The sequence below is a fragment of the Callospermophilus lateralis genome, chromosome 10, assembly GCF_048772815.1.
Source record: "Callospermophilus lateralis isolate mCalLat2 chromosome 10, mCalLat2.hap1, whole genome shotgun sequence".
Lineage (NCBI taxonomy): Eukaryota > Metazoa > Chordata > Mammalia > Rodentia > Sciuridae > Callospermophilus > Callospermophilus lateralis.
This window is the reverse complement of record NC_135314.1, coordinates 106,159,784-106,186,580: the sequence shown is the minus strand read 5'-3', so window position 1 is coordinate 106,186,580 and position 26,797 is coordinate 106,159,784. Positions and strand designations below refer to the sequence as shown.

Below are 26,797 nucleotides of genomic sequence, written 5' to 3'. Positions count from 1 at the left end.
GATAAAATTTTATGTAGAATTTTTCATCTGTATTTATAATAGAACTTTGTTATAATCATTATTATAGCTTGGTAACTTATGCTGAATTCATACAATAAACTCAGAAGAATGGAATAAACATTTCTAACTTTCTCAAAATTCTTCCATGAACACTTGCATAAACTGATTTTAAATGAGATAAAATCAGCTATGAACTTATCTGCTTCTGTGCATTTTTACACAGGCCATTGACCAAGTTTTCAACCATTTTAGCATTCAGTACTCTACTAGGCTTTTTGTTTTTGTTTTCGTTTTTTCCAATGTAAGGTTCTTTATGACCCCTTTAAATCTCAAGAATTGACTACTCCCTTGACGATTTTTGAAATCGTCAAGATTTTTTTAATCTTACACCTTTACAAACTTCTCTGTAACTATCAACATTTAAATGCTTGTTTGACGATTTGACAACTCTATAGAAATGTTACATAACTGATGTTCAATTATATACACTAACAGAAAGATCAATCATATGAGTGGTGACTGAACTAATAAAATTCATATTTAATTCCAGCATTCTTGTTTTTCTTTTGACTTTCTGTGAATGTTTAATGTTTAAAGAATCTACTTCAAAATGTTTGCTTTATGAATTAGAAAGTGCCTCAGTGATCTCACCCATTCTTCAAGCTTGGGGTTTTTTGAAAACTGAACCATTACAGAGAACATTCAACAGAGTTTTGTGAATGAACTGAAAGGCCAGCGTATGCAGGGAGGCTGCAGTTTGCCTACAGACTTCCTGGTGGATGAAGTTTAGCAGAAATTGAGCTATGAACTCAGTGAGCAGATAGCACACACTACTGGCTCACATGATTTACATGGCTAGTAGTTAATTCAGGCAAACGGATATTTTCTAGTTCTGGTTCAAAGTGAGCTAATCAATGTCACTTCTGTTTCAGAAATGAAACAAACAGAGTTGCTGCATAGCTTCTCACATAACATGTGACGAAGCATAATAAAAAAACCTACTGGTCAACACTTTCTGGATGTAATGCACTTGCTTAGTATTTGAATTCCAGGGACAAGCCTTACATGGTGAAATCTGCTAAAGCTTAGTGAACAGATCATCTTTGGGATGACCAAAAAGCAAATAATTGAGATGCTGAAAATATTACCTTAATAATAATGATAATAATAATACTGGGGAATAAGGCTTATCAACTTATGTGCCTGTACTAATATGGCAATAATAAATCCTAGTGTTATTTACAAATAAAAAACACCAACGAAAAATTTTTAAACAATAATGTGTTTTGGAATTGGGTTATCAATAAAACTCACAAGATATGGTTACACTTACACAACACCGAATTTATTCATCCTTAAGAAAAGGCACAGAACAGAGGAAAACACCACCTCGCAAACTGCAGCATCCCAGGCACTGCCGGAAAGCAGACGTTGCTCGTCATGCCCCCTTGTGGCCATGCATGGTATCGCGCAGTTGGCTTAGGGTGGCGTGGGAGGCCCAGCATCACTGGAAGGCAAAGGGGTCTGAAGATCTTCAGCTTAAATGTCCTGCTAGTTCCAAAGCCTCTGGGAGGTTGAAGGATTCATTCCAGAAATTCAGAAGAATGGAATAAACAATTCCGACTGCCACACACAGTTGGCGAAAGAAGTTTTCAGACTCATTAACCATACATAGCAATCCATGTAGTGAACTTCAGGGTCTAAGTTGCTAAAAAATTTGATTAAGGCTCAACTATTTAGGTTGTAGGGATGATCCACAGCCCAGGTTTTCACCTTTTCCTGCTATGAGCAAAAAAAGCCTAGCATTAGGCAGACTGTATGAAATGAATGGGAAAAAAAACTAACAAGTTATTGTCCAGTTAACACATGGACAATACCGAATTTGGGGGGGAAAAGTCTGCAATCAAGTGTACGTCCCTCTCTACACAAAGGCCACTGGGATTCTTCTGCCTTAAGCTCCCTCCACACACCACTAGCACCCTCACCGGTGCCCAGGAGCGGCCAGCCTGGCTCACCCACCCACACTCAGGGTTTGAACATCTGCTCCTGGTCCTTCCTCAGAGCTTTATCAGGGTCAGTGATATTTCCTGGGAATAATAAGGTGAATGACTTCACTTTATCAAGATCTAAGATTAGGAAAATTAACCAATTGGCTGAAAGATTCATGAGAGCCTTTCTTCCAGTTTCAATGTAGGTTTATCCCAAACTCATCCTTCTGTCTGTTAAACTCACAATATTTCACACCACAGCCCTCGATCATAACGCTGACTCGCCAGCTCCGTGCACTGTTCAGACTTACAGATTTTCTTCTAGCCAACTGATATACTTGTACTGTATCCGATAGCCTAAATGTAAATGAAACGGTGACATTATGAGCGACAGGGCTCCGTGGAATCCGTCCTCTATGTGGTCGTGAGTGACCTGAACTCCGACCTTGCGCAGCCGGGTGACATAGATGATCCCGTCATCTCTCAGGACGTCGTGCTCACAAGTGAGGATGTAGGTCAAGGGCAAGTTCTGCAGCTGAGAATCATCGGTTATCAGAGGTGACACCCTGCTGTCCATCAGAAGTGGATATGAAGGGTCAAGCTTTCCAAGAACTGGCTCCTTGTACACGTGGTTCTTTTTGTACTTCTCTGGAAGGAGGACACTCCAGTTAACAAACTTAAACAAATGCCTGGACCCTTGAGGCATATGCTGGTTTGCCATCATCGCCTGGGGCAGAGCCTTATCTTTGGTCAAATACAGGCAGCCCAATTTAATTGCCAGGTCCCTGGACAGAATCGGCCCGTGTTTGTTTTCCTGGTGAGACGGCATGAAGGTATCAAGTAACTGTAAGCCAGGGTAAATTAAGGCTTGTGCCTTAATTTTATTTTTGAATTCTGGATCATTCTGCAGCTGAAAAAAAATAAATAATAAAAATATTAATGAATCAAAGACTTTCAAACTGCAAGAGCAGGAGGCAAATAAATTCATGAAACGAATTATAAATTATGGTCAGTAATATTATTCTGATAACATTCACACCCAATTTTGGAGGCATGAAAAGTTGCCATTCCACTTTTATCAGTAAAGAAACCACACACGGAATCACATGCATGTTCACACATGACGACCAACTATAAATGTGATTATGAGATTCTTAGAGAAGATGACAGGATATCTATGTTTAAAAACTTTTTTCACTAAATTATGCTAAATGAAAAGAAAGAATAAGTATAATGATAAAATACTAATGACTCACATGTTAATTCAAAAGAAAATATATCAGAGGAAAGGATAGTCCTGTATGCAATCCACCTTCAGGACAAAGATCCTGCTGCGTGATGGAAAGAGAGTAAGTTGTGCCAATTTGAAGTTTGGGGAAAGATGTGGAATTCAATGTGCACGGCTGCTCTTTCCTGAGGTCCCAGCTGAGAGGTGGCTTCCTCTTCCTTCCTAGCCCTATGGGAGAGGACCTAGCATCAACCTCCCAGGAGCAAATGCCCCAGCTGCCCACCAGCTTCCGCAGCTGGGTGGATGGATACCCTCTTTATTCCTTCCACTAGATATTTAATTCCTTTATTCCTGACACTCTCTGAGCCATCCTCATATCTGTCTACCTTTCTATCTGTGGTCTTTTTCTATCTTCCTATCTATTGATCATCCTTCCATTTTTACCATTATCTATATGGAAACATGAATATATTTATTTTATATTATATATTTATTTATATTCTATTTTTAAATTTTATATATTTATTTATTTTTATGGGGCAAGTTGACAGGGATTGAATCCAGGACCCTTTAGCAACTGATCCACATCCCCGGTCCTTATTTTTTTTATTTACTTTTTATTTGGAGACAGGGTCTCGCTAAGTTGCTTCAGGCCTCAATAAGTTGCTGAGGCTGACTTTGAACTTGTTATCCTCCTGCCTCAGCCTTCCAAGCCACTGGGATTATAGGCATGCGCCACTATGCCTGGCTTTTTTATATTTATTGGTGTCATATAGCCTATAAATTACATATTTTTGTGGGATTATATATATATAATATGTATAAGACATATTTTATATATACAATGTATATATAGCAATGAGAAAAATGAAAGGATGAATGAATTAATTTAATTATTCATCCTTCTATTCTTCAAATAAGATAATAGCATTATCATCTTTGTGATCAGAAAAAAGTATTCAGAAAGCAGTATCAGGCATGTGACAAGCAGGCTCCTGCAATAACCCTCGGCTATTGAAGAAGCTGGCTTAGTCTCCCTGTCCAAGAGGAGGCACCAACCAGAAGGCTGGGGATCAAAGCAGCAGGGGTACTAAAGGGCATGGAGCCCGGGAGGCATGGAGAGCCCTGGAAACACAGTAGTCATTCAGTGTCACCTCTTGGGCAACCAATAAGGACCTGAGCGCAAGGGAAGCATCTGCTAGGCAGCAGCGTAATTACACACAAAGTCAAAGGAGACTAGATAGGGAACATCCTAATCCCCCCTGCCCTTAGTGCAAAACTGCAATTGTCCTTGTCTCTATGGGACCTTTTAGTCACTCTGGATAGAAAGGGCTGATGCTATTTCAGGACACGTCCTTCTTGTCTAGAAACCAGCCCCCAACTCCAGTCACAGCACGAACCCTGTGCAGCTCAGAGTTGCTCCCTGCTGAACCGGCTTTGATCAGCCTCTGGCCGTGTTGCTCGATGGCCGTATGACTTAGGTACTCATCACACCGCCGGTTTCTGAACACTTCACTAAAGACGCGTTGTCCCCAGTGGGGCTGGCTTCAAGGTTGTGTGGCAAGCACCGTTGAGGGCTGGTATTAAGGATTTATGTTACTGAGAATTTTATAGTGGCTTTGTAATAGGAGGGGAAGGTTTCCAAACACATGAAATGACATTCCTAGAGAAAGGCGACATACACTCATGGTGCTCTAGAAACAATCATCAAAAAGCTAAAATCACCCAAAGTGTTGCATGCAGAGTTCCCGCACGCAGCTTCGGGACCTGGGGATAACTGCCCAAGTGTCTCACCCCTTGACCCGCCCTCCACACGGCTCACTGGGGCCGGGTTCTCCCAGGAATCATCTGCCTTCTCCCAGTTATTGGAAGCTCTTCTGCTGCTGAGGGTTTCCAGATGCAGGCAAGGACAGATTTAGCCCATGGCCCAAATCTTATATACCTCAACTGCTTGAAGCCACCTGGGTCTCTGAAGCTAAGGAGGCAGAGGGGCTCTGAGATGGGGCAGAGGAGCAGAATTAGGTGCATTTTCCTCTGGCCACCCTAACAAGAGGCCAAGAGGTCATGGTGGCTCATGGTGGCTTTACTGTATTTCATTTTTATTTAAAGACTGTATACTAAAAGGTTTCTGCTATACTAACTTTGTTCCATTAAAAAATGGTTTTGAGGTTGAGATTGTGTGTTGAATTGAGTTTACTTTTCAGATATATTACCTAATGTATATATTACCTAGGTTATTGTTCAGCTGCACACAGACAGGGCTTAACCTGAGGGCCAATTCCTCTTCTGTCTCAGTAGTCATGCTTCTGTATGAGCATGACACATGGCCTAACGTTATGTCATGACACCCTACAGGGCTTAACACACCAATTACCTCATCCCAAATTCCTGGCAAACTTTACAATTTACGTAGGGAGAAAAACAAACTCCCTATCATATCACATGGTAGTTCCTAGACATTATTGGGTTTTTCCCCCCGCTAAAATTAGTGATAAAAATAGAGCCTTATGCAGCATTATATTTCATCCTCTTGATGCCTTTAAAGTTTTATCTATCTAAAGATACAATCATGTGAAAAGGACAGAAAATAGTTTGGGGTGTGTATTTTAACATTTCACAGAGATTGCAGCTGAAATAACAGGTTCTCTTGGGTGGTGCTCATGGAGCATGTGCTAGGAACATGCATGACATGGAAGACTTACCAGCTCAGTCACTTTTGTTGCCAACACACCCCCAGAACTGTCTCCTGAAATACAGATTCGGATGGGATCCACTCCATATTTTGCAAGAATGTCATCTTGAAGAAAGAACTTGACCACAAAAATGGCGTCTTCCAGGGAAACTGGGAACTGGTACTGAGGAGCTAGTCTGTAGCTGCAGGGAGGGAACCAAGGTAACAAGACACCCTGTGGTTAGACTCTGTTCTTGGCAGTGTGTCCAGGCATCTCCATGGGACCCACATGTCCAGTCAAACTGGACCCAGTTGTCAATCTCACCACCCAGACCTGGGCTTGCTTCTAACTCCTGCTTAAAATAAGAACAGATTTTGGGATGGGGGCTCTGAACTGCTGGTCCCACTGGGAGGGGTGGAGACATCCTGGTCTCCACCCCACACTGTCACACGTGAGCTCTCAGCAGTGAATCTTTCGTGTGTGGGTTTTATGGAGACATGCTCTGGCTTCCGTCACTTTCTCAGTGTAGTTGACAACTCAAAAATTTTTAGAACCACTGATAGAAGCGTGTAGAGATTTAGAAAAAAACAACACAGAAACCCTGAAAAATAAATGTTCGGTCAGAATTGGGCATTAGAAATTTGTTTAGGTCAAATTAGCACGACCCATTTCATATCATGAACACTATGCGAAAACTTGATTCAAAATCAAATATAAAAGAAGCATAGCAAGGGATGGTGCTTGGTCATCTTGAGTTCATTTGTAAGATCAATTATTACAGCACATTTTAACACGTGGGTGTCAGCCACACACCGTCTTCTATTACAGGAGCATAGCTCATTGGAATTTATTTTCTATTTCTAACTATAGTAGTAATCTTAATATTTATAAGAATTGGTGCATTATTTGCATGCCATGCTGAACACTTAGTATTGGCCAGATGGCCCTGGCAATTTTGTTATATTATGATCTGTGTCCAAACTACCCTAATTATAGTGTAATCTAAAAAAGTAACATATCAAAAATGTAGCTGCTACACTCAGTGTTCTTCAGGGTAAAGAACAGCAAATACCATCAGTCACTGATAGAATTCTTAAACCAGAATCAACATCTATCACCATTTGAAGTGTTTATTTAAAATGATAAAGTGGTCTTTTAGTTTAAAATTATAGAAGGAAAGGGAGAATATTCTTCTTGCTGTTCTAAATTAGAAATAGCTCTGAACACACAGGGATCTTCTGGTTGCCACAGGGCAGTAGTTATGAGTGCTTCAGCACTGATTCCATTAGAACCTTCCAACCGACTCCCTCAGACCCCCAGGGAGCCAGGAAACCCCACTGTGTCCTTCCCATCAGGCAGGCACCTCTATGTTGCATTATGAAATGGGCAGCAGAGATGGAAAAGTTCTTCCTCCTCAGATCAGTATTTCAGAGGACAGCGTGGGTCAGAAAGTGACCAGCATTTGCTGGCCTTTCTGGAACATGTCTGGAACTGTGGGGAAAGTTGTGGGGTGCTAAGCACCCTCATTTGGAGCATGCTTGAGACTCTCAGGGTCCCAGCATTCCCCACCTAAGGCTCCTCCAACCAGAAACATCTTTAAATTTCAGGTCTTTTTTTAATCAGCTCAAAAAACTCCCAAATGGGAAACGGGAAACTAAGTTCCCCTCCCAAGTCTCTGACCTGGGGATTAAACTGGGTCATCCTAGAACCTGAGTTTTACATTCCCAGGGGTTGTCACTGCTGTGCTGGCAAAGATGCTCCCCCGGGGTGCCCCTCAGAGGTCCCTCAAGGGCACAGTGAAGTGGAACTAAGCCCCTGCAAGGAGGCCTGGATATTATATTGTTCATAAAAATCCATGTAATCCCCAAGCCCAGACCAGCCACTCCTGAGGCCTGAGGGGCTGGCCCTGGACAGGACACTGTGCAGTGAGGCGAGGCCTGTGCTGGGGAGAACAATCGCTCTTACTCTGCTCCGACGACAACAGCACCGAGTTTATTAGCCGTCCATCTGTTCATGTAGTCATAAGCCGACAGCTCTGAAAAGGAAGAAATTCAAGTGGGCAACCTGCAAACAAGAGCAGTGGGCACCTCCTGGCTCGGGAAGTGTGGAAACACAGGTCAGGAGCAGGGGATGGAGGACAGTCCCACTTCTGCTGCCATGTGGAGGGACACTGTCCGGGATCAAAACCCTCCTCATCCTCAACTCCTCAGTCATCCCTGAGCAAGTCCCAGAGGATGCCAGACTGTTCACCATGAAGGAGGAAACTGGACATGGTCCTTGTCTCAGGTGGCCTTTTGTCAGGACCCTTCTTTCAGGTTCTCTGTGATACACTCGCCAAGGGGTGCCATTCACCGAGGATGCCCAGGTCTATCATGCCTGCTGCATTCTGCCCAGTGTCATCAGGAAACTGCCAGGAGGGGGTGGATATCTAACTCAAGGGCGTCCATTAACAGAGTTAAGTACACATCAGTAATAGACACACTGTTGGACCATCCCAAGGTTGACTCCTGGCTTTCTCAGTACTTGCAGGAGAAGAAGAAAGCATATGCCTTGATTTATAACTAGCATGCTCATGACCGTGGTGTCCCTGAAACTCTGACTGGAATGAGCCAGAACTCTCGGAATACTTGAAGATAACATTAGATCCATCATGAAGATTTACATGGGTTCGGAGGTTCAATCATAGCTCTTTTTTTTTTTTTTCAGGAACTGCTAGTCAGTATCCTTTTCCTTTTCAATAAAGGGATATTAGTTGACCTAATTCCAGGTACACTTCTCAGGGCAATTAAAGAAAAGTGAGACTTTTCCTTTATCAAATTATCTGACATTTACATGAACACATTCATATTTGTTTATCTTGTAAATAAATTTTAAGTTGTCTTTCTGGGTAGAAGTGATCATTTAAATTTTAGTCTAAATCAACTGACAGGATATACTTGCTATTCTAATTCTTATGATGATTAATTACGGAATAAATCTAATTACCGTGAACTTAAAGGAATGGAAAGATTTAGAAGGTTGGGTAAAATCTGGAGATAAAATCCTACTAGAAATCAGTGTCAAATACGGACTCAGTATGAATTAACTCATTCAAAAGGCACTAACTGGGCATTCACTGTGTAAAAGGCAAAGATGTGATAACTGCTATCAAATGGAAAAGGAAAATGTATTCATGGTGGGAAAAAGTGGATTCAGAGGCAAAGGTTCCTGAGAACACAGAGTTCAGGGAAGCAAATGCAGTGAGTACAGTCCAAGTCTAGAGAGGAAGAGGGTAGGAAGTAAGGCACCCCAGGGAAATCAGAGTACGGCTGTCCAAGTTCGGATGGTGCACTTAAGATTTCCTTGTCAACAAGTGTGGATATTATCAAAGTTCAATAATAATTTCCATGGTCAGCTTCCCATATTACAAAGGTTTAATCCTGAAGAAGGTGACACAGTCGAAGAACGAGGGTGAACCAGCAGAGAAAAAGCAACAGGAAGAAATCTGAATGATGAATTATGTCTTTTGGTTAAGACAAAAAAAAGAGAAGAAATCTAGAGAGCAGAGTGGACAGAGCCGGTGACTGGACTTGGAGCTGAGGGGCAGTGTGTGACCGGGCTCCTAGCCGTGCGTGGACACACATGAGCTACAGAATCTGGTTTTGTTGTTGGTGGTTGTCTGGGGGCTTCAGTGTCGTTGTTATGAGATGACCATTTCTGTTACACTTGAGTTCATGTTACATTAACCCAGTTCAAGTGTTTCTCACCCTGGGTTGACTGCAAGCTCCCGCTGAGGCTGGCTGATCTATGGCTTCTTACGTGCCTTGGCCTGGTCAGCAGTTGAATTCACTGATGTTAGGAATAATGTGATAGGTGAAGACGCGGAGCCAAAACTCAGCGTCAGGAGTGGACGGGGGGAGGACAGTGTGAAGAACCACATGAAAGCAGAGTCAAACCTGAGACGGAGGAATCCTGGGGAGCATGGGCACTAGGCAGGGCAAAGAAAGAACCCGCGTGTTTGACAGAGGGAGAAGGAGGTGGATGTAAGGAAAGGAATTCTGTTACAGGGACCAAAGGAGTAGAGAGCCCTACAGAGGGGCAGGGGGCAGTGGCCATTTTCCAACGACAGCTTGAAGAACTCATCATAGAGGCATAGAAAGACCTGCAGTGTATGCCCAGGAGCCCGAGAACAGGATGAGTGGTAGGCAGTGGCCAGGGTCCAGGAAGGACGGGGGGAGAGATGGCCAGGTGGCAGGGTCCACCAAAGCACACACTGTCAGGTAGGAGAATGAAGGAGAAGTGTTGATAAAATCCAACCCTGAAGTTGGAGAGAACAGGATCCCAAACCAAGTAGAAGATCAAAGTTTGCCAAAAGAAAGAAAAAAAAAAGCCTTTTCCTAAGTCATCATCAAAAAGAAGTGGATTACTGATGGCTATGGTGCTGATAACGTGAGATGGGCAGAGGTGAAGTGATGGGCACTGACTTGTGGACTCACACCTGGAGAGCTGATAGGGAAGGACCCGGAAGACCTGGAGAGTGTTGAGGGCTCAGAGCTCCTGGGGACGAAGGGGTAACAGCATGTGAGAGACACTGCCCACCAGCAATGCCACCCCATGCCATGCCTGTGCCATGCCCCCACCACTGACGGGAGGACTCAGAAAACTCAAAAAACCACTTAACCTCTGTGTCTGTTTCCTCATGTCTGAAACTCTGATCACAATACCCGACCCCAGGACGGGCTTACCTTGTGGTCATGGGCCACCCATCTGAATACAGTAGCTTTCTTGCATTTTTTGAAATATCGACAGAAAACGAAGCCAAACTTCTGGATATAATAATTAGGCTGCAGGTTCTCTGGGGACATGAGTCTTTTTCCTGGTTTCTGACACCTTCTAGGTACATAGTATAACACCCTTGTACCCTGTGACACACAGTGATCTCCTAACATTCATCAATGGTCTAAACATGTGTGTGTGTTTGTGTGTGTTTGTGTGTGTTTGTGTGTGTGTGTGTGTGTGTGTGTGTGTGTTGGCAACTCCACATCATTCCTTGGAATTATCTCCAAATATTAGATGGGTACACAGGTTTTAAGAGAAGAGCTGCTTACTCACTTCTACTTCATCTTTTCATTTTGTGGCCAAATCAGATGTTAGATTCTGAGCTTCCACACTATTGGTGCCTGGGAGCCTCCAACCTGAACCTGTGTCCACTGCTCAGTAGCCACTAGTTGTATCATTTCTGAATTGACCTGATTCTGGATTCACCTGAGTTTTTCTGAGAGTGAATTCAGGTCCTTTGCTAATTTGTAATTTAAGACTCAAGGTGGCTATTTGAACTTCCCATTCCAGGCTATCAATGGAAGTATATTTGATGATAAAGTTTATAAAACCCAAATCTCATCTAATGATTTTTATTATTTTATTTGCCACACCGTGTATGAAGAAGTGTGAGTGAACCATGACTGATATAGTCCACAATGTCTCTGTAAAATGCATTCACATAGTCACAAAAATAAATGCTGCATAAATAAATGTTTTGTCAATCCTACATATAGACACAACATAGTTTAATATGAACACACAGTTTACACTAAGCCCAACCCACAGCCATATAAATAAAATGCACTTACTGCAAGTTCCCAAGACAAAGCCACCACCGTGGAGAAAAATCACCGCTGGTCTCTGCTTTTCCGACTTCCTTTTTGGCAAGTACAGGCGCACCGGAATGTCTCCAAAGGCTGTGTCGAGGACCGTAACGTTTTCATCTGAAATTGGTTTTGTAACATCCAGTCTCATTATTGTGACAAACAATTCTTCGTACGTCATAAGTCCTATGCTTTCAAACAATGTACCCTATTAAGACAAAATGAAACAAAAATAGTAAGAATTATTCTGGAGAAGACAGCAGACCGGATCCAGGCAGCGGCCCCAACCCCTGCTAAGCCATGCAAGCAGAGCTGGCTGCAGAGGTAGACAACAGTTGGGCCTCTAAACTCAAGCTCGGACAGCTAGAGACTTGGGGGCACGTGGAGTTTGGTTACTGAGGCAGAAAATAAGAAGAGAATTCTTTGGCCCATAACCCTGACCAGGGTGGGGCCAAGGACAGGGGTAACAAAGAGAAAGAGGAAGATGGAAAGCCCCAGTTACTCCCTTATCCATAGCTACAAAGAGAAGCAAACCAAGTCAAATTGGGAGACAGTGACGGAGATCTCAAGGCTTAGACCAAATTGTGAACTGAAAGTCATGCTGGGCAGGAGCCATTCTGTAGAGTACTCAGCCAGCTGGTCTCCCTAGAGGAGACCAAATCATGCAGTTTCTCCCACCTTCAGGCAATGGACGCCAGACCCCAGGCACAGGGATTAGAAAAAAAACCCAAGAGCTGCAGCCAGCGTGGAGGCTTCTGTGCCACAGACCCAGAGAGAGGCTGTACCCACAGGTCCCCCAGTTGCAGCCAGCTGGCCGGCCATTAGACACCACCACTACAAAGAAGCCCTGGCAGGGGGACAGGTGCTCAGCACTCCCCAGCAGCCAGCGACAGCCCTAAGCCCTGAACCCTGCACCCCCATACCCCACAGAAACAGCCAGCAGATGCAGCACCCTCTAAACATGGGCCTGGGGCCTCTGGGCTAACAAGCCTCAGCTGGTGAGCACACCATAGAAACCTGGAGTCAGGCATGGGGGGGGGGCACACCTGTCATCCCTGCAACTTAGGAGTATAGCAAGTCAGATGCCAGCAACAGCAACTGAGCAAGACTCTGTCTCAACATTTTTAAAATTAAAAGGGCTCAGGGAGTAGCTCAGTGGCAGATGCTACTGTATTTAATCTCCAGTTCAGAGGTGAGGGAGAGGAAAGACAGAAAGAAAACTATAGCAACCAGGGACGTAGTTCCTGTGCCTGGCATCTCTTGGAGGGGCCACAGCTGTGAGTCCCAGGGTCCAGTCCAATCACCTCTCCCTCAGGTTGCATAGCCCAGAGAAGGAAGTCCCTGAGGACAACCCCAAAGCAGCCAGCAAAAAACTTCCTGCATCAATAGCAGGAGTACCGCCCACCAATGGCTTACAGAGGAGCACCCCACAGACATCACCCACTGATCAGTGTGCAGCCTGCACACTCCAGAGGGGGCCTCAGCCACACACCTCTCATGGGCCACTCAGTGCCACATCAACCAGGCCACAGCACCTCTACCTTAGACTGCCACACCCTGCACACCCTGAAGTGCACACAGGGAGCCCCTGTTGCATCTAACCACCTTGGTACATGGAGCTTTTCACCAGAAGGCACACAAGACTGCACCCTCGAACAGGGAGTAACCCAGCTGCTCAGTCACAATTAGGACTTCTCTGACCCTCCAGAAAGCTAGGAGTACCTGGATACATCAGAGATCAAAAGGAGCCTTCTAGAATCACATCAGAGGTGAGCTGCTGTGCTCACTACTTCTACCCAGGAAAACTTAGAGGAAAAGCCAAGGAGCAGTGAGCATCTTCTAAAGGCACAAATCCTGATGAAATCCAGATCAGAAACTCGTAAGAAATCTTCCCACCGCAGCAAAGAATATCAAATATCTCTAATGTCAGTTTTGATCTCACAGCTATGACCTTTTGTATTGAATTAATAGATCTTCCTTTATTATTCAGTATCACAGGCCTCAACCCAATTGGTTGTATTCCTTCTGATATTTTAAATAATTAACTGGAATCACCCTTCCTCTCTGCTTGCCTGTCTCAGGTTACACTCGCTCCTCTTAGGCTCTTTTCCCTCTAGAATTACCTGCATCTGCCTCAAATACACTCCCACTTTTTTCTTGTTTTTATCTCAGATTCCAATACTTTTTTCAATATTTTCTTTTATATTTCTTTTGCTTCTTTGCCCATTGCTTCTCTTTTCCCCCTTTCAACTCTTATATAGTATAATAATAATTTTACTCTGTTTAATAACTAATTTCTCAGCCTACTGAAGAACATTACTACAATTTTATACTTGGATTAGAGGAATAGTGGAGAACATTTTCAACAAGTTTTTCCCCTCCGAGGTTTATCAGCACATGGCTTTGTTCTAAAGTAATTGCAGTTCATAGGATGTAGCATCTTGTCACAAAGTGGTGCTGGATACTGGGCACAGGAAAGGCATCCTTTGAGAGTATCGATACTTGAATATTCACTCAATCTGGGGCACCTAAGAGAAAGAAGCTCACTAAAGAACAGTCACTTGCATAAAAGTAGAAGAGATTATCATCCCAGCACATTGACAAAAAAAAAAAAAAAAAAGAAAAAAGAAAAAGCAAGGGAACAAGCTACCCCCGATATCCATCCCACAACAATTGATCCAATCACAGTGGAGGAAATGTTGGATAAAGAATTTAGAAAGTTCAAGCCTAACACATTTAGTGAGATAAAAGAAGATGTAAGGTATGAACTTAGAATACAGGGAATAAAATATCATTTCAATAAAGAGATAGAAATTCTAGGAAAAAATAGAATTCCTGGAAATGAAAGACTCAAAAAATCAAATTAAAAATTCAATTGAAAGCATTACCAATAGATGAGACCACATTGAAGATAGATTCTCAGGCCTCAAAGACAAAGAATATGATTTTGAAAATAAAGCTGACAATAAATAAAAGATGATAAGATACCATAACAATATTCAAAAAATCTGGGATAACATTGAGACAAAATCAAGGAGTCATTGACATAGGAGAGGGCACCAAAATGCAAACTAAAGGAATGCACAAGCTTTTCCATGAAATAATATCAGAAAAAATTTCCAAGTGAGATGGAAATCCCACTGCAATAATACAAGATATACAAGTATACAAGATAAAAAAAAATCATCTCTAAAACATATTATAATTATAATGTCTAAAAAGGAAAGGATTTTAAAAGCTTGAAGAGAAAAACAGCAGGTCACATTTAGAGGTAAGCCAATTAGATGATCTAAAAGCATTTTAAAAATATATACCAAGCCCTGAAAGATAACAGCTACCAACCAAGATTGTTATATCCAGAAAAATTATCCTCCAGAATTTAAGATGAGAGAAAAAAAAATCTTCCTTGATAAGAAATCATAACCACTAAGCCACTATTATAAAATATACTCAAGAAACAGTGAAATATTTTATTGGCAAGACACAAAAAAATAAATATCAGAGCCAGCCTATGGATGAATCCCACTCTAGAAGACTAGTTAATTAAAGAACCATTAAGTCTAAAATAATATTATAAATAAATCAAAATGTAAAGAAATAAAAATCATCTCTATAATAACACTAAATATAAATGGTCTAAACTCACCAATCAAAAGTCAAAGATTGGCAGAATGGATTAAGAAAAAAACAAGACCCATTCCTATGCTGTTTACAAAGAAAGTCACCTTATAGGAGGGATATCTACAGGCTGAAGGGAGAGGACAGAAAAATATATACCAATATATACCATGTAAATGAAGACCAAAAGTAAGTACGAATCTCTACTTTCATATCTGGCAAAGAATATTTCAGTCCATAATTAATCACAACATACAACCAGGTCGTTTCATATTGGTTAAGGGAATCATTCAACAAGATGTAATGATCGTGAATATTTATGACCCAAATGTTAGGTCATCTATGTATATAAAGCAAATCCTACTCTATGTAAGCAGAGTAGGATATTGTAATACTGGGGGATTTCACACACTTCTCTCACCATTAGATCTTCCAGACATAAACTAAGTAAAGATTCTTCAGGAAATAAAAAACAACAACAACAAAATACTATTAATCAAATGGACCTAATAGCCTTCTATAGCATATTTGACCCATCCACAACCAAATTCATTTTCTTTTCAGCTGCACATGCAACTTTCTTTAAAGTGGACCATGTTTTAGGACACAATACAAATCTTAGAAAATATAAAAAATGGAGATAATTCCTTGCATCATATCAGATCATAATGGAATAAAATTGGAAATCAATAACAATATAAAAAGCAGAAAACATTTTAATACATGGAGATTTAAAAATACGCTTTTGAATGAGAAATGGGGCATACAAGAAATCAGGAGAAAATTTCAAAAACTCTTAGAAAGAAACAGAACAGAGACACAATATATCAAAATCTGTGGGGTAGTAATAAGGCAACTCTAAGAGGAAAGTTGTATCATTGTCTGCATTTTTTAAAACCCACAGAAATATCTTAAATTCACAATTTAATATTATGCCTCAATACCCTAGAAAAGCAAGAACAAACTGATTCCAAAATCAGTAGAAGACAGGAAATAATTGAGATCACAGCCTAAATTAATAAAATTGAGAATAAAAAATACAAAGAATCAATGTAACAGAGTTGGTCCTTTGAAAAGATAAATGAGATTGATAAAAACCTTAGTCCAACTAACCAAAAAAGAGAAAATGCAAATCAACAAAATCAGAGATGAAAAAGGAGTCATCACCCGACGTTTCTGAAATCTAGAAAATCATTGGGAACTATTTTGAAATTGTATATTCCAATAAATTGGAAAATCTAGAATATATTGACAAATTTCTAAACACATATGACCTACCTACATTAAACCATGAGGATATAGATACCCTCCTGTTTTCCAACATCAAACAATGATATCGAAGCAGCAATGAGGAAGTCTTTTAAGGAAAAGGAAAGCCCAGGACCAGATGGATTCTAAGTTCAGTTTTACCAGACCTTTATAAAGAAGTAATGTCAATCTTCCTTAAATTATTTCTAAAATAGAAAGGAAAGAGCTGGGCATGGTGGCGCAGGCCTCTAATTCCAGTGACTCTAGAGGCAGATGCAGGAGCATCACAAGTTCAAAGCCAGCCTCAGCAATTTAGCGAGGCATCAAGCAACTCAGTGAGACCCTGTCTCTAATTAAATTAAAATAGGGCTGGGAATATGACTCAGTGGCGGCGAGTGCCCCTGAGTTAAATCCCCAGTAAACGCCCCCCCCAAAAAAAAATAGAAAAGAAAGGAATACTCCCAAATTCATTCTATGAAGCAGTGTCACCCTCATACAAAAATCAGACAAAGATACATGAAGAAAAGGGAATGACAGATCAACATTCCTGATGAACATAGACACTAAAATCCTTAATAAACACTAGCAAAATACATTAAAAAACACATTAAGAAGATTGTACATCATGATCAAGTGGGCTTCATCTGCGGGGGAGTAAGGTTGTTTCAATATATGCAAATCACTAAATGTGATTCACCATAGAAGTAGAGCTAAGGAAAATAATCACAGAATTATTGCAGTAGATGCAGAAGACACCTTTGACAAAATCCAGCACCCGTTTATGTCAAAAACACCAAAGAAATGAGGGAAAGAATGAACTTTTCTTAACATAATAAGAGGGTATGTAAGACAAACCAAAGACCAACATCATAATGAATAGAAAGAAACTGAAAGCATTTTCTCTAAAATCAGGAAAAAGGTGAGCATGTGCACTCTGTACACTCCTACTCAATATAGTTCCTAAAACTCTAACTCTCAGCAAGGGAAGAAATTCGAGGGATACAAGTGGGAAAAAGGGAAGTCAAATTTTCTCGGTGTGCTGATGACAGGATCCTACATCTAGAAGCCACCACAACTTCACCAGAAGACTTCTAGTGCTGATAAACAAAATTCTAAAAGTTGATAGGATACAAAATCAACATTAAATAATCAATAGCTCCCTACACTCCAATAATAAATCTGCTGAGGAAAAAAATTAGGAAAACCATCCATTCACAAGACCCTCAGAAAAATAAAATATTTACTTAGAAGTAAGTCCCACCAAGGAAGTAAAAATAATGAAAAGTATAGAATGCTGAAGAAAGAAATTGAAGAAGACCTTGGAGGATGGAAAGACCTCCCATGTTCCTGGACACACAGAATTAATATTGTCAAAATGGCCACTTTATCAAAAGTATTCTGTAGATTCACTGCAATAACCATCCAAATACCAATGTCAGTCTTCACAGAACAAGAAGAAAACAATTCTGACATTCATATGGAAGAGTAGAAGACCCAGGTGGCCAAAGCAATACTGAGAAAGAAGAATGACATTTGTGGGATCAGAATCCCTGGTCTGAAATTATACTACAGAGCTATAGCAGCAAAACAGCATGATACTGGCATCAACTAAGATACCAATGGAATAGAATAGAAGAGACAGAGACAAACCCACATAGACACAGTCATTTGATACCCAGTAAGGGTGCCAAAAAATATGCATTGAAGAAAAGAGAGCCTTTTAAATAAACATTGCTGGGAAAATTTGGATACACATGTGCAGAAGAATGAAAGTAGATCCCTCTCTTTCTCTCTGTTCAAGAGTCACCTCAAAGTGCATTAAGGAATTAGAACAGAAACTTTGTAACTTCTAGAAGAAAACATAGTGTCAACAAGCCAGCACATTGGCTCAGACACCACCTTCCTTAACAAGACCCCAAAACTCAAGAAATAAAGCCAAAAATTAATACATGGAATGACATCAGGTTAAAAAGCTTCTGCACAGCAAAGGGAAAAAGAGCATGAAGAGAGAACCTACAGAATGGGGGAGATCTTTGCAAGCCACTCCTATGACAGTGAAATAATACCCAGAATATACAAAGAACTCAGAACCTGACACAAAAATCAAATAACCCAATCAATTAATGGGCAAAAGAACTAAACAGCTATTTCTCAAAAGAAGAAATACAAATGGCCCACAGATATAATTTAAAACCTTCAACATTCCTAGCAATCAGGGAAATGCAAATCAAAACTATACATCTCACTCTAGTCATAAAGGCAATCATTAGGAATTCAAATAATATGGGCTGGGGTTGTGACTCAGAGATAGAATGCTCACCTAGCATGCATGAGACACTGGGTTTCATCCTCAGCACCACATAAGAAATAAAATAAAGATATTGTATCCACCTATAACTAAAAAAAAAAAAAGAATACAAATGATAAGTGCTGGTGAGGATGTAGGGGGAAAGGTACACACATACACTGTTGGTGGAATTTCAAATTAGTCCAACAACTCCAGAGAGCATAGAAATTCCTCAAAAAACTAGGCATGGATCCACCATGTGACCCAATTATACCACTCCTTGATATTTATCCAACAGAACAAAAAAATCAGCATAGTATAGTGATACAGGCACATTGATGTTTATAGCAGCTTAGTTCACCATAGCCAGGTTATGAAACCAGCCCACATACCTGTCAACAGATGAATAAAAAAGTAAAATACAGTGTACATATACAATGGGATTTATCTCTGTCATAAAGAAGGGTGAAATCTTGTCATTTGGTGGTAAGTGGATGGAAATGGGGACTGTCATGCTGAGTGAAATATGCCAGGCTCAGAAAGTCAAGGATGGAGTGGTTGTTTCTCCTATGTGGAAGCCAGAGCAACATACGGGGAAAAGGGAATGGGTGGGAGGTCAGGGGAGGAGAGGAAGGGAATGGAGAAGAGGGAGGGTAGATGGGAAAAGGAAGGAATTACAGAATGAGATGGAGCAAAAGATGCTGTATACATGTACAAATATACCACAGTGAGCTCTGCCTTCATGTACATTCAAAAATCACCCAATTAAAAACTAATAAATAAATAAAAGGAAGTCCAGTAGAGGAAGGGAAATATTGGAAGGGTGGGAGGGAAAGTGGAGGTCGTGGGGAACTGAGGTGGAGCAAATTATATCCATGCAAATATGACCATGTCAGTATGAACCCCACCATTGGTATAACCATAATGCACTGATAAAAACATCTAAAGAAGTTTGAAACAGTGAGCACACTGATTTTCCGTAGCAGGAAGTGAACATAAAGATGCAAAGAACAGCAGGAGTAACCCTAGTGGCACAGCAGAGGTCCCCCTGCACAGCCTAACACAGAGCTACTGCTGGTTCTAGAGAAAGCGCGGTGTGTGGCGGCTGAGAACCAGAGTAATCTCATTCAGATTCATCAGCTTCTGGCCTGGGTTCATCTTTCACAGCTCCTCTCCTGGAGTAGATGCTGAGCCCTTCTCAACTAAGAAATTACCAGCTGTCTCTCCACATTATTAAATTACAAGCTGCCTCTCCACATTATTAAATGGGGTTTGGCAACCCACACCCTCCTGCTTCATGGCAACCGTGCAATATAATGTATTAGCTTCCTCATTTTGCAGTTGAAGACACTGAGCCACAAAAAGATTAAGTACATTCTCAAAATCTAACTGCTTTTACTTAACACACACACACACACACACACACAAACACACACACACAAACACACACACACACACACACACAAAAAGCCTAATCAATTTGTGGACTAAGGAACTAAACAGGCACTTCACAGAAGAAATACAAATGGCCAACAAATTATGAAAAAATGTTCAACATCTCTAGCAATTCGAAAAATGCAAATAAAAACTACTCTGAGATACCATCTCCTTCTAGTCAGAATGGCAATTATCAAGAATACAAGCAACAACAAATGTTGGCAAGGATGTGGGGGAAAAGGCACCCACATACATTGCTGGTGGGAGTGCAAATTGGTGCAGCCACTATGGAAAGCAGTTTGGAGATTCCTCAGAAAACTTGAAATGGAACCACCATTTGACCCAGTTGTACCACTCCTTGAAATATACCCAAAGGACTTAAAATCAGCCACATCATGTTTTTTATAGCAGCTCAATTCACAATAGCTAAGCTATGGAACCATCCTAGGTGCCCTTCAACAGATGAATGAAGAAAAAATGTAGTCTATATATACAATAAAATATTACTCAGTCATAAAGAAAAATAAAATTCTGAGATTAGCCAGTAAATGGATGGAACTGGACAATATTTTCCTAAGTAAAATAAGCCAATCCCAAAAAAACCAAAGGCTGAATATTCTCTCTGAGATGCAGATGCTAACACACAATAGGGGAGGGGAGAAGGAAAAATAGAAGTTCACTGTACTAGACAAAGGGGAATGAAGGGAAGGATGTGGGGATGGGAATAGGAAAGAGGAGAAAGAATCAGACATCACTCTCCTATATTCATAGATGAATACATGACTGACTAATGACACTCCACAACAGACATGACCACAAGAATGGAGTCCTGAGTTATACTCCATGTGTGTATAATTTGTCAAAATAACTCTACTGTCATGTATGTCTAAAAAGAACAAATACAAATAAAATAAACATCTAGCTGGTTTTAAAGCTCAGGCTGTTTCTCCTGCCTTACACTGTCTACAATTAGAATGGGTTACTTCGGAGTATTAACTCTCTCCATGCTGTTATATCAAGAACTGTGATGATCGTTTATCTGATGTGTGTTAATATTTTTATTTCTCCTGGTAATCACTTGAATTCTCGAGTCAGGATGACAACAAATGGCTCGCCCTTGAAATGGGCAAGCTGACTGACCTGCAAGTACCTCTCTGGCATTTCACCTCCTACGTAGGCACGTGCAAAGAGGAACAAATGGATGAAATGGCTTCTATTTTATGTGTGGGCCATCATTTTATTTTGCATTTGAGAAAGAAAAGGTCATATTCTACCAGTTTTCAGAAGATGCACATACTGACCAGGAATAAGTATCGGTCACTTCACAGTCTAAAGATGCACAAGAAGCTTTTCTGTAGGGTGACATTGCTCATCTGCCTGTTCTCCTAGTGTCCAGTGAACAGAGTGGGACCCTTGAAATTAATAGGAAAGAGCACATCATGTCCAGGACCGCTCAGTGGCTTTGAACTTTGAGTAGGAGGCACGTCAGGAACAGAGCCCGAGAGCTCTGTGGTCTCTTCCTGCCGGGGGCGGGGGTGACGAATAACTTGTGTACGTTGATACAGCAGGAATGAGAGCCATTTATTGTAGAATCTGAGTGATATTTATACATTTTGCACAGCTTATCTAATTAGCATAAAATAGATACAGCAGTCAACCAATAAGGAATCTCCACACTTAATGGCTCGCTTTTGTTACTTCACAAACCACTCCTTCTGGCATTTGGCCAGGTGCCATCCAGACTTATTTACAGACTCTAACATTTCTCTGGCAAAATAACAGGTGCCAATCTGACTTGTTTACAGACCTTAACATTTCCCCCTTTTGTTTAATTTTTAAGGACCATAGTGTTTTTTACAGAAACACCATAAATAACCTGCTAGAAACAGAAAGGGAGGATACAAAATGTTACAATTCCAAGCTAATTGATGGCTCCATGCAAGAAGCCCTTGGAAAAATTATACCAGCAATGACACCGTTAGCAAAGATACCGGAGTTACAATTTGTTGTAGATTACAGTTTGTTGTCTCAGTCCAGATAAAGCAGTGTCTCAATAGATTAACTCACAGTCCAGGTAAATCACAGTCCAGGTAAGTTCTGCAGGCAGCTAGCTTAAGTTGTAGCAGCAGAAACAGCAACAGCTCCGAAGTCTCGTCGGGTTCTCAGCCGAAGTTTCCTCTGGTTCTCAGCAACACTGTAAATTCTTTCACCTTTGTTTTCACAGGCACTGGGACGAAGGCAGGAACTCCGGATGGCTAAAGAAAATCCTGTAGCATTCTACTAAGAAAACAACCTTCTGAACAATTTAGTACATTATTTCAAGGTTTTTTACATTTGAAATAAGCCTTAATAGTACTCATTATTCATTAGCTTCCAGGTGGGAGACCCATTGTAGTTACTGGCCTTGGAAATGATCAAACTTCAGGGAAGCCAGTAGCGTCTTCTGCCAGCCCCAGATGGCCCTGGGGAGAGTCCCAGACTCAAACTGCTTCCGGGCACAGGGAGCAAAAGCCTGCGAGACTGTGCCTCCAGGTCAGGTCTAGATTTGGGCTTGCAGTGGCGTTTCGCTCCCCTGGGCAGGGGGGTGGGGAAGAGCCCGCAACTGCCGCTTGGAAAATTCTTGCTGCTCCATGATCGGCTTGGGCAGGTGGCAGCCGCCTTGTCGTTTCACGCACCCTCCGGTAACGAAAAGTATTCAGTAATAGCCTTTTGCTGCAACTTTTTTCCTGATAATCCTTCTTCTTCTGAACTTTCTTTTTCTTTCTGACTAGAGTTTCTGGGCTTTTATCAATACATGCCCTAACTATTCTTGGTTCCATTGGGGTGCCTTTTTCCCTTATCAATTTACTTCTCACCCCTTCCATATTTTCATCACAAAGACAATACAACATTTCAAGACAAAACAAGACACAAACATACTGCATCAATCTTCTCCATTTTCTTGAAATGGCCATTTTTCCTCTCGCCCTATCTGCCTAGGGACGAGCAGATTGCTCCCGTCCTATCTATGGACGGGCAGCCCCGAGTGTCCCGGAGCTCCCCGTACGGGCCACCATCTACGGGGGGGGGGGGGGGGGGGGGGGGTGACGAATAACTTGTGTACGTTGATACAGCAGGAATGAGAGCCATTTATTGTAGGATCTGAGTGATATTTATACATTTTACACAGCTTATCTAATTAGCATAAAATAGATACAGCAGTCAACCAATAAGGAATCTCCACACTTAATGGCTCGCTTTTGTTACTTCACAAACCACTCCCTCTGGCATTTGGCCAGGTGCCATCCAGACTTGTTTACAGACTCTAACATTTCTCTGGCAAAATAACAGGTGCCGATCTGACTTGTTTACAGACCTTAACATCTTCCGGCAGCATAGGGGGCATCCCTGTCCTTCTTTGCCACTCTGCTCTCTCCTCTCTGGTCATTTGTTCTCCATCACTGTCCTCTCTCTAAGCGTCGTACTCACTATCGTTCGCATGCCCCCCGACGGCAGCGTATCCTGGCAGGGGAGCCTGGTGTTCTAGTGTGTTAGGTTGGAATCCAAATTCTGACACTTTCACACACGAGGGCTGAGATGTAGCAACGCAGTACTGATGCTAGGTAAGAGCCAGGGCAGATCTCAAAGTGTGGTCTCCCAACCCTTGGGGGTCTCAGACACGTTCAGAAAGCCTCTTAGGAAAATCTAATTTGCTCATGAGCATGGGGGTGGGGGGTGGGGGGGTGCTCTCACAACAGACTAGCTGCTGAGGTAGGCAGGAGAACCCAGCTTCCAGGAAGAGACACGTCAGAGAAATCTGAAAAAAATGTCACTGTCATAAAGTCTTTCCTGTTGCACATTTTAATGAAACTATATCATTTGGGTTAACTTATGATGGGTTTACCATTAAGTGAAATAGTTCTAATGAGGTTAATTTCCAATGCAGTTAACACTGATGAATGTAGCCCACATAAATAAGCTCTTTTAGGTCCTCAGTAACACACAGAATGTACAGACTTTCTGAAATCTGAAAGTTTGGGAACTACTTAGAAAGGGAAAAACATTAAAATAGTAAAAGCACTACATACACATCAAAATATATATAATTGCTATATACATGTAAGCTTTAAGAGAACATGCCAGAATAGGTTACATCAAAAAGGTTCAATATAGGGCTGGGGTTGTGGCTCAGGGGTGCTTGCCTAGCCTATGTGAGGCCCTGGGTTCTAGTCTCAGCACCACATATAAATCAACAAAAGTAAAGATCCATTGATAACTAAAAATTATTTTTTAAAAAAAGTCAAATATACCAAACTATTTAAGTTTCTCAAATTTTCCATTTGGACAATATCATTTCTATAATTCTTATCAAATATATGGTCATGATTTTAGATATAGATTCTTTTTTTTTTGAGAGAGAGAGAGGCAGAGAGAGAGGGAGAGAGAGAGAGAACTTTAACGTTTATTTTTCAGTTATTGGAGGACACAACATCTTTGTTTGTACGTGGTGGTAAGGATCGAACCTGGGCCACACGCATGCCAGGCAAGCGCGCTACCACTTGAGCCACATCCCCAGCCCCTAGATACAGATTCTTAACAAAAATTCTGTCTCCCTCTGCTTCCTATGGATTCAAGCAAACATATTAATGATTAATTAAATTGAACATATTAATATTATTTGGTCAATTTATTCTAAAAGAAACCCAGTCTCTCTTTAAATTGCGACCTTAAAGAAAGTTCATATGGACTTAAGATGAGGCATCCCAATTCCCCAGGAAAAGCATTACCATGAGTGAGGTAATCTTCACGGTAGCATCTAAGATCCCGACTTTCCAGCGCTCCTCAATGTTTTGGGGGATGGGTGTGTAGATGTAATAAGCAAAGAGAAGACAAGACAGTCCGAAGCTCACAGCCTTGCACCCCATGGCACCCACTTCTGTAGAGTGACAATGTCATGTCACCCCATATATACTGGGTACTGAATAATAGGACAAAGGTAGATGGCAAACTCTCTCTCAATCAATAGGAACATTGTAGCAACAGGCTGAGCTCTGGTTCCAAGATCAGCAATGAGTGTGGCAACTGCTTCTGTAGCTGCACTTGACCCTGAACCTGAATTCAGATAAGTCCTCTCAGGTGCACATCCACAGCCAGCCACTCCAAACACCCGCAGCCAGCAGGAGCTCTTCCCTATCCTGAGACATTAGTTAGCAGACTGCACCAGAATCCTCAGCAGAGCACAAGAGGAGACATGAAACCCATTTTTCTGATGATTCTTTTGTGAAGATTAATGACAAGAGTTAAAAAAAAAAAAAAAGCATAACCAGTTAGATCACACCTAATCAACCTCAAGCCATATGCCTAATGCACAGAGCATTAAGAGAATTAAATTCCACTGGGATCGGCTGAGCATTGGGCACTGTGAGTTGAAGCTGCTGCTCTTGTCCAGATTCCAAAATTAATTTACCCAGCCAAGAAACAATTATGCAGTTTTACATTAAACTTGAAAAGTTTTTTGATCCACATAGCTATATCATCATGTGGGAAGTATATACATATTCATTAAACATTTATTATGTCCTTGAATAGCCTAAGTTCAGTATTAGGCAAAAAGCATATAAACATGGGTAAAACCAGGCATTTGTCCACTTTTTGTGGAGCTTCCTGTGACTGTCGGTCTAATTTCCATCCTCCTAAGACCATTTCTTCACATTTCTTTGTGGACGGGCGTCTTCCCTTGAGGCTCCTCCTGGGTCTCTGGACTCCATTTTCAGCAGAAGCTGCTGTGGTTGCCCTTCATCACTCCAGGTCACCCTGTGGCCATGATTTCTCCTTGCAACACTTCTTTAGCACCTACCTCAACACCAGACTGAAAGGGAGAGAGGTCACCCCTGAAACAGCAGAGGAAAAGGGCTGCCTGGACAGAAAGTGGCAGGAGGACTCACAGAGCCTGAGAGGAAGCTGAGTGTGAATGAGCACACACGTGCGTGATGGAAAATCCAACCCACTTTTGAAATATCAGCCGAGTTTTGCGCACAGTTCCTGCCCAGTCTTCCCTGACCCGGGTGGGACTCACATGAACTTTGCTGGCCCCATCTTTCTTCCCACCCAGGCATCTAGACCACCCAGACACACCTGCCCTGTCCGTTCAGTTGAGCACCAAGCTCAGTACTGCTGTGATAAAGCTTGGCAGACACAATTAAGTTTCCCTGTTAGGTGACCCCAAGACCCGGGAACTGTGTGGGTTGGCCTAACTCATCGCACAAGCCTTTTACAGCAAGGAGTTTTCTGCAGCGTATCACCAGAAAACTGGCTGGGGACATGATGGGCAAAGGAGGCGCAGCAGGGGAGGAGTTCCCAGTTGCCAGTTGGAACCAAGAGACAGACTCTCAGGGCAAGAAGTTGAGCAGCTTAAATCCTGAGTGGCTCCCAGTCAAGGCGCCTCCCTTCTATGGCACAGGGAAGGAGATCTGGAAATGGCCTAATGCATCTGGATAACCAAGCCTCAGAAAGCTGTCGCCCAGATTCAAGGCCAGGCAAGTCCCAAAGCACTGAACCCATCCCCATGGTTGCCTGAGCACAGCCCACAGAATCCAAAATAGCATGTGTGCTGTTTTAAGCCACAAAGCTTGTGATAACTCATTCCACAGCATTCGAAATTAATACGGATCTTAAAAGGACCCAATGGGGAAGGGAGAAAAACATCCTATTATTGA

At 41.7% G+C, this 26,797-nt stretch overlaps 1 protein-coding gene across 1 annotated transcript; it reads right to left on the bottom strand.

Annotated features, from left to right (window-relative positions):
• Positions 1-2,295: 2,295 nt before the first annotated feature.
• Positions 2,296-25,006, bottom strand: Aadacl2 (arylacetamide deacetylase like 2). Its single transcript, XM_076868563.2, has 5 exons — positions 24,869-25,006; positions 11,498-11,720; positions 7,854-7,923; positions 5,919-6,090; positions 2,296-2,898 (listed from the first exon to the last, which is right to left on the bottom strand). Exons 1-5 carry the CDS (start codon positions 25,004-25,006, stop codon positions 2,296-2,298), a joined length of 1,206 nt encoding a protein of 401 aa, XP_076724678.2.
• Between the last annotated feature and the right edge of the window lie 1,791 nt (positions 25,007-26,797).

Bases quoted from the DNA above. Each gene is read 5' to 3' on its own strand.
- Aadacl2 (XM_076868563.2), bottom strand. From the start codon at position 25,006: ATGGGGTGCAAGGCTGTGAGCTTCGGACTGTCTTGTCTTCTCTTTGCT. The intron at 7,924-11,497 runs GTAAGTGCATTT...CTTCCTTTTCAG, and splicing joins CTTTGTCTTGGGAACTTGCA to AGCTGTCGGCTTATGACTAC. The intron at 6,091-7,853 runs GTAAGAGCGATT...CCCTCCCTGCAG, and splicing joins GCTGTTGTCGTCGGAGCAGA to CTACAGACTAGCTCCTCAGT.